The 17,326-nt window shown below is 40.5% G+C and overlaps 2 protein-coding genes across 4 annotated transcripts in view; both read right to left on the bottom strand.

Moving 5' to 3' along the window:
• Positions 1–8,909, bottom strand: part of pde1cb (phosphodiesterase 1C, calmodulin-dependent b) — a 72,133-nt gene extending 63,224 nt beyond the window's left edge. For all 3 annotated transcript variants that reach the window (XR_003671982.1, XM_028426929.1, XM_028426928.1), the window contains exon 1: positions 8,193–8,909. Coding sequence is in view for 2 of the 3 variants with exons in the window: in XM_028426929.1 (XP_028282730.1) it covers positions 8,193–8,454 (262 nt within the window). In the remaining variant the exon portion in view is untranslated. The remainder of the gene's footprint in view (positions 1–8,192) is intronic.
• A 1,479-nt stretch (positions 8,910–10,388) lies between these two features.
• LOC114449911 (vimentin A2-like) lies at positions 10,389–15,331 on the bottom strand. Its single transcript, XM_028427777.1, has 9 exons — positions 14,718–15,331; positions 14,387–14,447; positions 12,520–12,615; positions 12,174–12,338; positions 11,587–11,712; positions 11,177–11,397; positions 11,049–11,092; positions 10,886–10,971; positions 10,389–10,806 (listed from the first exon to the last, which is right to left on the bottom strand). The coding sequence occupies exons 1-9, from the start codon at positions 15,242–15,244 to the stop codon at positions 10,765–10,767; spliced, it is 1,368 nt and encodes a 455-aa protein (XP_028283578.1). The 5' UTR covers positions 15,245–15,331; the 3' UTR covers positions 10,389–10,764.
• Between the last annotated feature and the right edge of the window lie 1,995 nt (positions 15,332–17,326).

Raw genomic sequence — 17,326 nt, 5'->3', positions numbered from 1 at the left:
CTACTGTCAAGAATTTATAGCAAAACATTACTAGAGTTGGTATGACAAAGTCCTGTTGGAGTCTATTCTAGTTTTGCTCACACACCCTGAAATACACAAAAAAAATGGACACAAAACACATTGTGTCACAAATAAACGGGAAGCGTGAGCACTAAGAAGAGATAGTGGAAAAAAGAGTGTGTGTGTTTAGTTTAAGCTAATCATTGAATCAATGCCACACCTTGTCTTTTTGCAGAAGTTATTTGCTGAGGTGCACATCAGTGAAGGCCAATCTGTTCGTCTGACAGAAAGCATTGTCCATATGAATAGTTTTTTTTTATGAGAATGCACAAAACCAACAAATTTATTTATTTATTTCCTTTTAAATGCCAGTTGACACTGGAGCAAGGACACTGATTTCCCTCACTTGGTGCCTTTGTAAACTGAATTTCATCACACACACACACACACACATCTGCACACACCGAACAAACAAAGGATAAAAAGCTGCACATATTAGCAGCATCTGACATTTAGCTATGGGATTTTTTTTCCCAATTCCTCCTCCTGATTAGTCTGAGAAACCTCTTTATGAAAGCTTCTACACTGTTCTCACACCTGCTAAATTCAATAGATGCAACTATAATACCATGTGCACAGGTCACAACACAGGATGTCTTTTATTAGTAATCTCCTTCTTAATCTAGGTATAAATCTGCCAGTAAACTGCTAACTCTTTCTAGTAACGTGGCAAACATCTTCTTTCCACTTGATGTATAAGTGCTCATGTTTAATCAACTAGGTATGTTGTTATTGTGTTCATTTCTGTTCTTAAGTCTGTGTTCTAATAAACAGCTACAGTCAGTGTAATATACTCTAAATACTGTGGCAACACAAGCAGTGGATTTAGGAGCATTAGCACATTAGCATTTTTTATATTATAACATCCATCTATCATCAATCATGTTTTAATAAAAGTTGTTTTTCCAATGAGGCATAGGTGAAACATAAGTGCTGGTGGGATTACATTCAGAGACAACATTTATTATTTATTTATTTCATGTATTCAGCACTGCATTTATTTAACTCCATCATACCCTTTTAAAACATACACTTTCTCCAGCTAATGTTTGCATCACTGCTGTGATGAGCACAGAATCATTTGACCTGGCAGTAAATACCTACTACACAGTAAATACCTACTACAAATACCTACTACACTACCTACTACACAAAAGCCATACTACTGTGGGAAAGTAAAATCTGTTTTTTTTTGTTTTTTTTGTTTGTTTTTGATTTTGTTAAGTGTAAATAAGCACGAGATGTCGCCAGTCGACCTTAACAAATAGCCGTGGGTTAAACAAAGAATCATAAAAATAAAACTCTACTATTTTACTGCAAAATCGTGTATGTTGATGAAAAAGAAATCATTTTATATATATATATATATAAAATGATTTCTTTTTCATTACAACTTGACATTAAATTATATGTTCTATTATTGTAATTATGTTTACTTCAGAAATTGCTGCTGCAATTAAGTTGTATGTCTGATTGGCACAGTAATACTTCAAAAGTCTGCCAAGCAATCATGGTAGGGTAATTTTAAAAAGTGATCAGCCTTTGTTATATAATCACTTAAGTATCAAACAAGGACACAGTCAAATAAAGGCGTACAGTATCATACTGGCCACATTCATTAATGCATTAAACAGAGATCGATCACAATCATAACAGAGCTGGTCTGACTCATCTGGTTCCAGCGGACACATTATACACTTGTAGATAATTACACTCTCTCATTTTGTTTGCGAGCTACAGCAAGAGCTCTTTATATTCTCCTTCCTCTGTCACCCTGCACTCCCCAGCCTCCAATTCATTCTGCATGTAGCAATTTGTGAAACTCCTAATTTTGCAACACTCTCACTGCACAACATCAAGTGGTTGCCTGTTCCAGGGCAGCTTTTATGCTAACAAGGCCTTGTGTGGGAATGTTGTAACTTTATTATCCTTTCAATTTATTGGCAGACTTAAGAGAAACTGTTTGTTTGAACGGCTCAGACTACTTATTATAGTTACAGTATATTTAAATGTAATTACCCCTTTTGAGGCTTTAGTTGTGTCAATAAGATTAATATCATCATAACACTGCAGGAGTAATGCTGTCGCCAATATTAAATTCATCTTTGAATAATGAGCCTAAATGAACGTGGGTAATTAAGAGGTATATGCTGAAGGGCAACATTATCCTTGAGATGTGTTCCATTAAAACAGTGGTCTACTGTATATAACAGTCAAAGTGTAGTGCAGTATATTCAAAGCCTCCTGTGTAATGCATTTAGGGGTTACAGAAGTTACAGAGGAGATTATATAATACACTTAAGTGGAGGAGTGTGCTTCTGCTTTTATTTTCATGCTGCTTTAAGAGGCTGCATCGTGTCCTACAACTTCATATATTACCAAAGAGGCTTTCCACAAAGCACTCTTACAGGCACTAAAGTGAAGATGACAGAGGCAGCCTGGCCCATTTGTTGTGTTAACAACAATAGATCAGCTGACTACCATTTTAATCCACTATATGGATATAACTATTTTAATCCAAACTGTGTTTGTTGGATGTCTGCCTCCCTCAACTCATATGCACACCTTGATGCTGACGTATGTGAGGCTGTGTGTGGTGTGTTCCACTTTTGTGGAAAAATTCCAAGTGTGTTTTGCCAGTTGCAAACAGACAGAAATATTTTATATTGTTAAGTGTGACAAACTGATAGACAAAGCAGACGAAATGTGACGTCTCTAGGTTCCTGCTCTGTTTAGATACTTTGTCAGATAAAACAAGCGCTATGATATCACAGTCATGCCCAAACCACGGTCAGCTACATGTGTATCAGTCACTCCAAATACACAAAAATGCTGGAATGGTCATGATGTTTGTGGGTGGGAGTGGAAACCTGCACTACAAGGTGGGAGTAGGATAAAGAAAACAGTGTAGGGGTGGACAGCTACTTAACACCTTAGTACATCCATTGTACTGAGCCCTTTAAATTTTGACCACTACTGTTCTAATCTCAAAGACACTTAAAGTATCCTTGGACAAAGCTCCACCACATTTGTCAAGATTCAAGATTCTTGAATCTTGAATCATTTGTCTTGCTATAGATCTCACACTATGATAAATGTAATGAGGTTTTGTTAAACTGTCACTGCTACAGAAATGCACCAGCATTGGTTGCTACTAGCAACAGAAAAATCAGGTAAACACAAATGCTGTTGAAAGAGAACATCATCTTAGAGCCATCTTAAAAAGTTCAGTTCTGTTTATGATATTATTCTGGTTAGGAGACACCAAAACTATATATATAGTGAATGCATACATCTATACATATAGTGTATCTTTCTCAATACGTATTTTTCAAGTGTTAAACCACATGCAAATAAAGATTTTGGTTCACACCTGTTAAATAGGTTAATCTATATGACCAAGTGTGAGGAGGATTTAATGCCAGAGCACATTTATAAAAGATCATGCTCGTGAACAGCTGCTTTGAGAGGTGTATCCTCCACATCTATTGAATCCTTGACAAGATCCATTTTCTTCAAGGGTCATTACAAGGGCAACGTTACTGTCGCCAGGCAACGGGAAGATCTTTCTGACATATATTGCATATTAGGATGACTATGAATTAATTTGGCAAAGAACACTCATTAGGTCAGTTTTATAGTTTTAAGTCAGTTTTATTTTCTGCATGTGTTTTCCCTTGAATCTCTGTTGGCCTTTTTTTCCTCCCTATATAAACCTTGTTTTACAGGAGATGCTGTCAGGAGATTGTTGGCACAAACGTGCACCTGCTGGCTGATGTCTATTGAGAATGAACTGTCCCTCAACCTTTGATCAGGCCATCAAACACCAGGACAGGCCATCACCAAAAGACATTAATTAGTCTTGAAGATAAAGGGGAGGTGAGGACTAACTACAGGGGTTAGAAACAGCCTCTTGTACCAAATTCATCTGAATGCTTAGACAATGTAAATATTATTTAAATCAAGGTCTTTAATCTGCAAAACTGTAGTCTCACACATACACGATGAACGAAAATCATAATGCTGACAATCCCCTATTTTATCATTTTGTTACTTCTGTTATCTAAACATAACATCAGTTTTGGGGGGTTTGATGTTGTGTAATCTGTCCCAGTAGCACTTCACAGTGAAGACAACAACTACGCAATCAGACAGAAAAACAAGCTCATTAAAGGTCTTGCTCAGACTGTCGAATGACACACACTTTGTCAGTCCCCACACTGCTGTCACCACAGTGACACGCTCATGTAATTAAGACACCCAGGGTGCTAGGGAGCCTTCCTTTTCCCCTGTTAAATACTCATTAGAAGTGCCTTTAAGGGTAATGTAAACCTGTGTTGCAAACCCGAGGGAAATGAGCTGACAAAACAGACAGCTCCATGAGGTGTCATCTGAATTCTGCTGCAACAAGACCATGAAGAAAATGGGCAAAGACCACACAGAGCACAAGTTTAGCTAATGATTCTTGCACCAGCGTGGTTTCACATCAAAGAGGGAGAACCAGCTGGGTGAGAGTTGGGTCAGCAGGGCAAACAAATGTAAACCTTTTGATTAGAGCCAAACATTTTACAAACCTCAGGCATCCTTCTCCCAACAGACCAAAGCAGCTGCTCTGTGTTATTTGGATGGACTCTGGAACCTTTCATGAAAATCAACAGACTTGACATGGTTTACACCATGTCACACAGGTTACAAAAGAATCAAAGTATTTCGACATATCTCACGTGCCGAAAACAAACCTTAGGGGTGTTTACAGTAAAAACATCTTATTCCATACATCATGTGCTTCAAATAAATGAATTCATACTTATACATTCTAACATATAAACAACCTTTCTTAGAGCTTTGACAAAATCTGCAAAAAAACTATTCTTCATTAAAAATGTATATACCTAAATATAGATACCACTGCAGTGACTCAAAACTACAGCTGTCAATTAATTACTAGATGCCATTATAAACTCAACAACAAACTGTGGGTCAGGCTCTCTATGATACTATTGCAATTATTATTATTATTATTAGCCTTTGTGTAAGGCCATGTGGTATAATTTACACTGAAGAGGTATAAAGTACTCTCTGATCCTAATTTATGCCTCCTCTCCTCCCTCACTCACATCTTTCCCTTGCTCTCCAGGTCCTCCTCCCACTGTGAAGTAGAGATGTGAAGATGAAGGAGTAGATGGAGCACATATTTGCCATATGGGGCTCACATTCTGGATCCAGTTGCAATTTTAAATTGATATCAATTACTTATGATATGTGTCACAGCTGCATCACTAAATTATTATGATGGTTTGTGTCTTACTGTTCCAACTATGATTTCATTATTTTGGAGGAAATAACTGTTTGGTCATGAAATTCGACTTGTTTTCATTTATTTTGTGCGAGTTTTTAAATTTGTCCATTAAAAGTTTTAACTTTTAAATTCTCATAAGAACATTTTTTTAAATTATTTATACCATTCAGATTTCTGTGTGAATTTTTAACAGCATTAGTTATGACTTTAGTTTATCCTATACAGGTTTGGCCTTATAGGCACTCCCTACCCATCCCAATAAGCATGTTAAATTATTAAAATTAGAAAACAAACAAATCTAAAATTTGTGTTGCCACACACTATATCTTTTACAGCGCCACCACATCAACCTCAATATTCAATTACAAAATAGATCTGCAGCCCGTGGGGTTTCTAATGCCTCTTTATTAATTTATTAATAAGCATGGATCATCATATAGGAGTAGCTGAAAATTCACTACAGCAAATTAATACTTCACTTTACGCCTCCTAGTACTGGTATGCATATATATACACACACATTTACTGTATGGTTTGGTCCAAAATATTTAACTAGTCTGTCATTCATGCATTCTTGGATGCCGACAGTCCTGACCCTCACAGCACTGCAGTAAACATCAACCATGATGCTTACAGGGATATAACATGCCAAGCACTGAGTATTAGCCTACACTGCACAACAACAAATACTGCTGTTGCATTATATTTGAAACAGTAGCCTATATAAACAACCTGAGGATTTCTAGCTATAGTCCATAGCTCTGGAAAAAGCTTTCTATTACGAAATTCTATTACCACACAACCTCACTCCACAGCCTTTTATCAAGTGTGTAGTTTATTAAAATACCATTCAGTGTGACTAATACTCTGGCCCCTTCAACACCACAGGAAACATGTATGACCTACTTCTTGTGCCAGTAATGAAATCAAGAGCGAGGTAATTACAGTTCTTTAACAGCATTACTATAATAGAATCTCTCCAACGCAGTCTTTACACCTGACTGTGTGACTGACCAGAGGAGAGCTGCAGTAGGTCTGGCAGGAAACACTGTGACAGCTGATGTGTCTATATCTATCATGAGGTGTGCTGTCTTATTTAGTGCAGCAGCTCAAATAATAGCCATGAGCTAAAAAGTTGTTAGAGCCAAAGTCAAAGTGTTCTCTGCAAACTTTTAACCTCAGAACTAAGCAGTGGTTGAGACCTGTACACCACTGGGACTGTCTGCGACTGATGGGACCCAACAGATAAGCTGATAGGGAGGTAGGCATCTGTGTACAGTCAGGTGAGAGTCAAGGAGGACTCCTCAACACACACATGACCATCACAGGGGAGCAAAAGGAAACTCAGCGGGAGTCCACACTGTCATATGGTCATGGAAACGCCACAGTACAGATGGTATTTTAGGAGCCAACCTGGGAGAGGTTTACTCCTCTGAGACAGACTGGAACTAGAGGTGGCAGCCGAGGAGTCAAGATAAACAGGATTAGCTGAAGGAAACACTGAGTAACACAAAGTTGCTGTCCTCTAAAAAAAAAAACATTTATTTGTTACAATATATCAAAGCAAGTATCACAAACTTTGTACTAGCATCTCTGTATATCTGCCAATTTGGGCTGCCAGGACTATTTTAGTTTTGTTTATTATATTCTGGGAGACATCCCAAACATCAAAGAGAGCTTTGGTAGTGGAGATATGTTGCATTGAGGCTGGTCTTCAAAGAGCTCAGCATTCATTCAGTGAATACCTTTTTTTTCAGTATGATGTTCACATAAGCCTCTGAAGTGACCAGTTGCTCTCATCTATAGACAACTGAACCACAGAGATGTGCAGGATAATGTAACACAGCAGCAGGATGCTCCCCAGAAACTAAGAAATACCTCATTTATGAGAAAAAATGTTATTAGCTGTTGTCATAAACAGACCAGAGTGGTTACTAATGACATTTCCAACCTACTATTTTCTGACTTTAAGTCAAAAAGAGTGTGACCTTCAACTGGGGAACAAGTCGAGGAATTAAGCAACATAGCAAACTAGTACTGCGAGGTAAATATGTCAAATAAGTCTGAAACATCACTGCACACCAGAGTTAATGTGGGGGACACTACAGCTGGTGTCTTGTCAATGAGTCTTCAGACATCTGGACCGGGCTGAATGCAGAGTCTGAGTTTGCTGGTGAAATCTCCAATAAAACATATAGTACATGTGCAAGTATGTAAAGAATAACATGACTACTGCAGCTGGTCCTTTATGTAAAAGCATGCTCTTTTATAATTATACTGTAAAATAGCAGTGCCAAAACTATAAGCACCATTTAAACTAAACAATGCCTTGTTACCCAGCGGTAGTGTAAAAAAAATAAATAAAAAAAATCTATTTATCATATCATGTCAAAGGTCATGTGCAATTTCAATGGATCAATACTTCTTCCACCATTGGATGAAGCTGTCCAGCTGTGCAGTTCTTTTCACAGCAGGCATGACGCAGCAGGACAAGCACAGGTGCAATCAATGACAATTAATTAGGACTCTGTTAATTTCAAGGACACATCTCTATTTTAGAATACAATTAAAAAAATAAGGTGTTATCTGAACATATTTGGGACACATTTTGTCAATGTTAAAGCAAAAAAAAATCAAAGCACCAGTCCAACAGTTGTAGATTATAATAGAAACAATTACTATTTTATTTTCTTTTATATGAAATGCATACATATGTCATTTAGTAAATAACTAGTGCTGGCAGACCAGCTACAAGCCCTCCTTCCATCATGTGTTTAATAGAGAATCAGCGCTCAAACATAGTAAACCTATGAGCCGTCTGTCGGCCACTCACCGCTCTGTGGACCCTCTGCAGTCTTCTTCCGTGAACTTTGTTTGGCTCCATCGGAGTCTTGTCGGCTCAGCACCTCAGATAGCGACTGCCGGGAACTCTGACGTCCGGTCTGGCTAGGGATGTTGAACCGCGCGTTCTTTTTCCTGGCTCGGACAGACTCCGGGGCGGACCGGCTCCTCTCTGGGTCATGGTTCTCCGGCTCTGACCCCACTTTCACCAACGCGTTCCTGGTTCTAGTTAGAGCAGATGTAACCGAGCCCATGACCAAAATGAAAGTTCAAATCGTCAGTCTGAACCAGTTTCTGCGAGTTTGTGTGGCATCTTATTTAAAACCGGCTCAAAGTTGACTCCATGTTTGTCCTCAGTGTGACTCTTTAGCTGTTAGCTTGGAACTTCATTATAAGTAACGTTAAGTGGCGACGAGCTAGAAATTTGATGACAGAAGCAAAAACGAGTGTTTAAACGGACCATGTCTGCATCTCCCTCGGTTCCTCCGACAGACACGTCACATGGAGAAAGTTGCTCTGTTGACAAACGCGCTGACCTCCCGGGACCAGCAGGTGAAAACAAAACACATTAAAGAACAGACGAGCATCCCGGACTATTAAAATGAGCGGAGACCTGACTGCAACTCGCATAAAGGAGGTGAACGCGATGATAACATTACACCTGTGGATCTCTTTTGTCACAATCGCGTGTCTTTACGCTCCTGGGAGCAAATGCTCGCGAGATTTGGGTACGTAAATGTGATTTTTAGAAGCTAATAATTAGCCAAAGGAGAGAGTTTATTTACACCAATCACCGACAGATGGCAGTCAAACAAAGCAGGCTGAGTAAATATGGAACATTATACAGTTTCCATGGATTTGTATCTGAACTATTTTACCTGTATCAGTTCAATGGACGTTATTATACTGATATGATATTGATATGATACATACTGATATTAGTATTACTGCATATTAGCATAATATGCGTATTGTGATATTACAAAGAAAATTATGTTTTTACTATTATATTAAATTATAACACAACTGCGTGAAAGTAACATGTTAAAATGCAAAAATGGTGCTAAATAATGTTATCTTCACGTCTATTTTTGACTTATATAATGCATGAACATATAGCATGGAGGCTCAACCTGCTTTTCATGACCAGTAAATAATATGTATTGAGTTAGATTAACACTGCCTATATGTCAGTCCTGGTATATGCTAGCAAAGTACAGGGAAATTCATCTGTTTACATTTGCTAATCTTGTGCAGCCCTGCACAGGTCATATGTATGTGGAAATCACACAACCTTCATCAGCAGATGAAGTTTGAGCAGCTGATTTGTAACCTGTTACCTGACAGGTCTCTTAAATAATAAAAAAAATAATAACAAATGGCCTTAGTGTCAGTCAAGATAGAGTCTTTAATATTTATATTTTTATGTGTTTGTTTTGTATGTTCTTTTGTTACTATTAGGTGAATAATACTTCAGACAACAACTTTTTACACTGTGATATTATTAGTTTAACCAAACAATTAGAAACATAAAAAGATGAGCTGCTGATTATTAGCAGGGTATTAGCAGGTGCTGCTAATAATCAGTCCTTGATAAATTGATCATCAGCAGGTGTGCAGACCTCTATAAAAGCAGACGTTGTGCTGCTCTGATGCATTCAGGTGTGTTAACACAATGCCAAGAGAGAAATACATAAACGGTGGTGTTAGAGAAGCAACTCTTTGCTGCACATCAATCTGGAAATTGATTTCCAAACTATTTGAGAGCCTAACATGAGAGAGATTATCAGAAGTGGAAAGCTTTTAAGACAGTATTATCCTGCCCAGGAGTGCACATCCCAGCAATGTCACCTTAAACTAAGACCACGCAGTGCTCAGGGAAGTACAAAAAACCCTAGAGCTACATCTCAGACCCTGCAGGCCTCACTGAGCATGTTAATGTTGAGGTTGTATTTGCCTAATATAATATGTACATAAAATAATAACACTGTATATAACATATTAGGTCCCACTACAATCAAAGGATTGTATGTAATGTTTTTACACAAAAATAGCTCCTGAATTAAGCTTCTAATAATTAAGTGATGTATGTTATGATAGCAATAACCACACAGGTTTCCCTGCTTATGCATTGCATCGCCTTTTTTCATATAGAAATAACACAAAGTACCACACCTTTGTCACAGTACTGAGTTACAGTCTCGGTTTATTGCTGCGTACAGGCATTCGTGACATCTTCAGCATACAGATTTCCTGGAGTGTGCATGCCGTATCGATCAAAAAGACTACTTTGGTTACAAAGAAAGATTTGTGTAGACCTCGGTGAGGGTTGCTATGTTGTGCTGAATCTGACAAGTGTGACAAAATACTTCTTAGCAGAGAAGGAAGCAAAATACCGTCTGTGTCAACTAACAGGCTCATCATCACATATAAAGGCACTTTTTGAAGCTGTTTGTGTGTTTGTGGTCTGTTTTTTTTGATTGCTTGCTTGTAGCTCTGGTGAATTGTGTGTTTCTTAATATTGCTTTTTTGTTTGGTTGTATGGCAGAGAACAAAAGCCGTTGTTACTCCAAGTCATCGTGGTTCTGGGTTGACTCATTGATCACCTGGAGGAAGAAGAAAAGGGCGATGAGCAGAGGAGTGACAGAGCTAACACTATGTCGGAAAATTAGACGAGTTTTCTACCTGACCATCCCTGGTCTCAATGGTCTTGATGAGAACTTTCTTGGTTGTTGTTGTTTCAATATGGGGTTTGAAATCAATCATTGTCTCTACAGAGAGAAAAACAGTGTTTAACAAGCAAATATAATCACTAACACTGCTGTGGACAGGCAGAATGTGATCTTACCTCTCAGGTTTAGAGATGAGAGGTTTGGCAGAGGAGTGGAGATTCTACACAAGGAGGAAGCACAGACTGCAACTGAATATCTGCATCGTTGCTGAGCATATCAATTGATCAATGTCTGCATCCCTCACCTGCTCTCCTCCCCTTCCAGCAGCTTCCTATAGGTGGCGATCTCGATGTCCAGGGCCATCTTGACATTCAGGAGGTCCTGGTACTCCCGGAGGTGACGGGCCATCTCGTCCTTCATGTTGTGAATATCCTCCTCCAGACGGCCGATGGTGTCCTGGTACCCAGACGTCTCCAGGGAGAAATTCTCCTCGACCTCTCTCATCTGGCGCTCCAAGGACTCATTCTGGGAACAAAATGACAGTTAGACTGTCAAAATAACTTTAAATGAACCTGATGTGCAAACGATATCTCCCTCTTTCTTATGTCATTGTTTGAATTCCTGCAACTTATTCTCTGAACCGTTTGCACTCACAGAACATTGTCTCTATTCCACTGTGTTTAGCACAGGGCAAGACTGAACTTGAATACTCACGGTTCCTTTCAGGGCATCCACCTCACAAGTAAGTGCCTGAACTTGGCGTCTGTAGTCATTGGCCTCTTGCTTGGACACCCTCAGAGCTTCATTATTCCTGGCCGCGGCTTCGGTGAGGTCAGCAAACTGGACACAACAAACATAAAGGTGGGGAAAACACTGGCGTTAAATAAATGATGAGTCAGAGGATTACAAGCAGAGGGCAAAAAGCAGGAAGTGTGTAAATTATGAAAGATGTGGCTACGATATAGGCTTGAAAGCACGACACTGCACTTTGAAGTCTGAGGCAGTTTTTATTGAAACACTGTGCTATTTGTGCCTGTTTATTTATGTTTCCTGTAAAAGTAGAAAGCTATGAAGGCCCTCCTCTATCCTCCCCTCTCATCTGCTTCAGCTGTGCAGCTCCAATGACCTGAGAAAGCACTACAACATCCTGCATCAGGTCTGCATGAGTGGTCATGTGGTACATTACTAAAAATATAAAATTACTGATTATAGCTGCTTTAGATTTCATGTCATGTGAAACTTTGTGTGCAGGCGTACAACTGAGCTGATTAGTCCAAATTCAGTCTTCTTCTTACACTTACTTTGGATTTGTACCATTCCTCTGACTCCTGAATGTTTTTGGAGGCCAGGTTCTCGTACTGCAGACGAACGTCCCTCAGAGCGGCTGTCAGGTCAGGCTTAGCCATGTCCATGTCCACCTGCATATGCTGCTGCTGCTGGACTTGATTGTGCAGCTCCAACATTTCCTGCAACAGAATCGGTAAAATCAATATCCTCTTGCACTGTATACACTTCTACAGTGTCCCTGAGTGTATCATATGTCAAATGATGTGACTCAGTTTTTGTTAACTATGTATCAGGCAGCACATGTGTATGTGTTTCTCTCATGTGTAGTCATTCAGGTCACTGTAAAAAAGGGATGTTTACCTCATCATGCAGCTTCTTGAGGAAGTTGATTTCCTCCTGGAGTGACTCTACCTTCCGCTCCAGGTCCAGTCTGGCGAGGGCAGCATTGTCCACATCCTGTGTCGTAACACCGACTCTTAATAAAGGTGACTTGTGAAGGTGACATGAATTATGGATAACGTGTTTGCTGACACAGAAAATAGGCTGTAAAGAGCGGTCGCACAATGCCTGCATCGCACACAGACAACCAATTGTGTGGGTGGCAAGGTCATAAACACATGCATCCAATAAAAATTAGCTATAGGCACATGACATGTCACTGCAGATGCTGGTAACAGACAAGGAGGGGTTTTCCTATGGGGTTTTTTTTGTTTTTAAATCGTGTTGTGTGCAGCACAGCAGCTTGTTAGGCCACGACCCCTGACTGCATCACAAACGCACAAGCACCGCTTTAAATGTACTTGTACACAAGTATTTCTAATCTAGTCCAGTCCATAGGGACATATTGGACAGTTTAGATTAAAAATACTACAGTCAAACTACCAAAACGTGGCTTCAAAATTAAGTAATAACATCTAATGTGAAGCAAACTGTTGCTGAAATTTAGCCTGAGGCTGTTTATTTTACAATAAAATAAGTACATTAAAGTCTACAGCTGCATGCCTGGTGTGCCTTATCTTTGGAAAAGTGTTGCACTGCAGAACACAGAGCGCCACACAGCATTATTAAAGAGACCCTTAATCCCATTTATTCTTACCTAACTACACACCTAAAACTCCCCACTGGCTATCCTGGTAGAAATATATGTTGTCATTCTATAACACAGCTGAATTATTCATAAGCATGGAAAAACATTATATTGTAGTCAAAACAGCCCTTCTTAGTCTGGTTTTATTGTTCCGCTCCCCTGCATGCCCGCCGTGGCACCACGCGGCTGTGCTTTGTGAGGGCGTTGGCAGCCTGGTAATTGAGGTATCAGCAAATGAAGCAGCTTTGCCCCTGCACTAATGCCACAAACAAAGTGTGCTATTCAGCAGGGTTTCCCAAACATCCCCAAGGCTGGAAGAGTGACTGTTTGCCTGACTGAGCAAGAGCCCACCGCCGGCCCTGCATTGTTGTCTGTGTGCCACCGAGCCTGGCCGCAGGGACTTCCTTCCTGCCATTCATCGTAATGATGGTGCAGTGTGTATTGATGACTTAAATGTCCTGTCTTAAAATGTACATAATCACTGAAATTTAACTATAGCCTACTCTCAGCTGTAAGTTTCATGACGTGTTCTCTAAAATATTTGCATGACTCATTATCCCCTCATTATAAACCCAGTGATGGGGAACAACCTCAGACCATTCAAAGTGACAGGTTTTTTCAAGTTCTGATGATCATGAACGAGACAGCCGGATCACATGGCGGGTTGCCGTCTCGCTCTGATAACCACACTGGATCCACATTGTTGTTGCGCCAGTGTCCAGCTCATTCAGTGTGACCAGTCAGACTTAAAAAAAGATATCCTCTCTCTCTCTCCTAACTTGGCCTTTTGTACCAGACTGACAGCTCTTTTGGTTGATGGCTACAATCCTATGTTGTGCCATCAAAAGTGTGCATTCCTGTCTGTGTTAGCTCATAAGTAATAATTAGATCGAGATCACTTTGAAGAGGGGCAGTTACACCTCATATCTACTGAAAGGTTGAGGCTTATCTAATCGTAGGATAGCTGCTTGTGCAGCAGTAGCTGAGAAGGCGGGGCAGCCGCAGGAGCAACTTCTACTTTAATTTATCACACTCAGACATTTCCTCCAAGATATACAAATATAAAACAGAATAAAGATTTTTCTTGTTGAAAACAGTGTGATCATGCTTTATTTACGAGTTTACTGGATCATACTGCACCTGTCTGAAGCTCTGCATGTTTGCTTCGGCCTCCTCCCTCTGGGAAATCTCATCCTGTAACCTGCAAAGACAAACAAAACACAGAGGTTTCATTTTATCACACAAAACTTTTACCCTTAAAAATACACAACTTCTCTTTATGCAGAACTTTGAGTGCTAAGACAAAGTAGCCCATATATATATGTGAAAGCATTTAGGCAATAAAATGTTTATATTAATATGTTGATACTTTTGCCAATAAATGTATCTATTGATTATTTTAGATCTGAACCTCGGGCCTACAAAACAACAGAACAGCTGCATGAGGACACAGAGGTGCCACGCCTCCTACTTTTCTCTCAGCCTGTCGATATCGTCTGCCAGGTTGTCCCGGTGAACTTCCACCCGGGCCTTCTCGTTGGTGAGCTGGTCCACCTGGCGCCTCAGCTCCCGCATCTCGTCCTCGTACAGATCACCGACCCGGGACGTGCCTTTGCCACGCAGCTGCTCCAGCTCCGCCAGCAAGATCTTGTTCTGCTGCTCCAAGAAGCGGACCTTCTCGATGTAGCTGGCGAAGCGGTCGTTGAGAGACTGCATCTGCGCCTTCTCGTTGGTGCGGTTCGTGATGAACTCGCTGTTTACAGCGTCGGACAAGGAGAAGTCCAAGTTCTCAGAGGCCAGTCGGGGCATGGCTGCGCTGCTCCGCAGCCTCTGGGTCTTCACTGCGTACACAGTCGGGGCAGAGGAGAGCCCGTAGGATACCCGGGAGGAGCGCACCGGGCTGGAGTACTGACGGCTGGTGTAGGTGGTCCTGACGGCGGTTCTGTCCCCGCCGAACATCTTTTTGTAAGAAGAGTGTGGAGCTGATCTATAAGACATCTTGCTTGAGTGTTTGCAGACTATCAGCTACCAGGGCTTTGCCGCCGATGTGAATAGTTTCTGTCCCAACAGCATCAGCAGAGTGCGCCTGGGAAGGCGTTCCCAACGCCATTACTTATTTATAGTCGTCCTCATGCAAATACATCAGCGGCGACTAGAGTGACACGCTGAGTGTCCAATCACAAACCAGAACCCACTCCGGCTTTTCATGACCACAGATACAGATCCTGGATCAATATTTAGAGGAATGTGTGTGCGCAGTGAGGAATGTGTGATTTGACATAAGAGTATGTCCTACTAATACTGCAATGTGTCCTGTGACTTAGATAAATACACTACTGTGTATTTTTACACAGTAGTGTAATTCAAACAATACACTTACACAGTTTTTTTATGCAGTGTTGTGTCATAAGACTACTCTGTTAGACACATCAGTGCATGTGTGAGCAGCATCAGAAGGCCGTTTTCATGTGAAGGACGACATGTGTGCAAGTCAGCAGCTTCGCATTTAGTGAAACATCACAAGTCTCACACTAATCCCCAGAGAGAGAGAGAGAGAGGGGGGAAAAGGGAGGTCAGTGTGTGGGGTACAAATCAAAGTCATTCAATACTGCTGCAGCCTATAGGAGAGTTAGCTGTCTATTTCCTCAGACTGAGCTGATATATGATACAGACAATAAAGATACATCACATGTGTCAGTCGAGTCTTTATGTGCTTCTTTCTTTGTGTGTGTGTGTGTGCTTCTTCTGCGTTGAGCTGTCAGTGCTGCAGTGCTGCTGACTGGCTAAGCTTCTGAAGGGAGACGCAGGGCAGCAGAGCTGAGGCAGTGACACTTTACACCTCCCGACCACGCCGCACTGGTGCTGCTGGGTGTGCTCTGTACGACATAAAACTTGAAAAACTTAGGGTGGGAGGTGGTTATGTTTAGTGTATGTTTAGTTTGTTTTAGTATTTCTTTCACAGTGATTTTAATGATCGTTGCCTGCAGGGCGTGGGTGGCTGCAGTGATTTGAAGTTGGCATGCTGCCCCCTGAGTGCAGGGACAAACCCAGCTACAGTGTGATCGCCCCTGGCTGGAGGAAGGAGTGCAGCTTTAAACTGTAACTTCGGTTTGTCTGAAACGATGAAAAACGATCAGAGGGGATGATTTTTGTTCTTAATGATCTGACACAGTATGATGTTATTACTAGAAACACACTATATTCCTTCATTGGTTTCTGATTTGTTGTTCATTGATTCCTAGACTAATAGTAGGAAAAATATACTATAAAAATACCCAGTTACCTAAAATGTTACTTTTTCATTAAAGATACTGACAATAAAGGAACAAATCGTACAGATTTCTGGTGATCTTTCTCAAGATGTGGAGCTATGTTTAAGTTCTTTTGTATAGTTCATTTAAGATGCTAGCAGGCTTGCCTACAAATAATAAAGTTAAAAACTACAATGTTTCTCCTCAAAGCATAATGGAAAGAAGCACAAAAGAAAACTGAATGAAATCAAAGTAGCTCTAAATGGCCCTTAAGTGCAGAGCTTTTTTTTGGAATGCAACACCAGCTACCAGAGTCCTTCTCTTACCTCTATTGCATTAGGAAACCCAATAAAGTGCAGTCCCAATAAAGACACACTCACTCAGCCTTGAAGTTATCTTGGATGGAACTATAAAGTGTGTTGTGAAAAGTAAGATTACGTGTGCATTTACCAACTTTGTGCATGGACAGATCTTTAAGTGATTAAGCAGAAGGTTTGCAGTTAGTATTTTTTGTGGTATTTCTGTTTTGAGTTCGATCTCGGACATAGTGACACACACGATCTCCTGTATGAGTAAACAGTGGAACCCCGTTACTAAAAGCAGCTTTGGAGATTCACATGATCAACACTCACTTGGCTAGGCTGGGGTGGGGGCAGTAAAAATTCCTGCTCCGGGGCCCATTATGATCCCACTCTGCCAGTGTCCTGGCCACAGAGACAGACAGAGGAGGCTGGGATTGTCACAGACAGAGCAGGGATTGTGTATTGCTGATCTGTCACCTAACTGCAGCAACAGAATGCCGACAGTAGGCCGTAATTATTGTTTGTAG

Source organism: Parambassis ranga, chromosome 17 (genome assembly GCF_900634625.1).
Source record: "Parambassis ranga chromosome 17, fParRan2.1, whole genome shotgun sequence".
Lineage (NCBI taxonomy): Eukaryota > Metazoa > Chordata > Actinopteri > Ambassidae > Parambassis > Parambassis ranga.
This window is presented reverse-complemented; position numbering and strand designations above follow the sequence as displayed.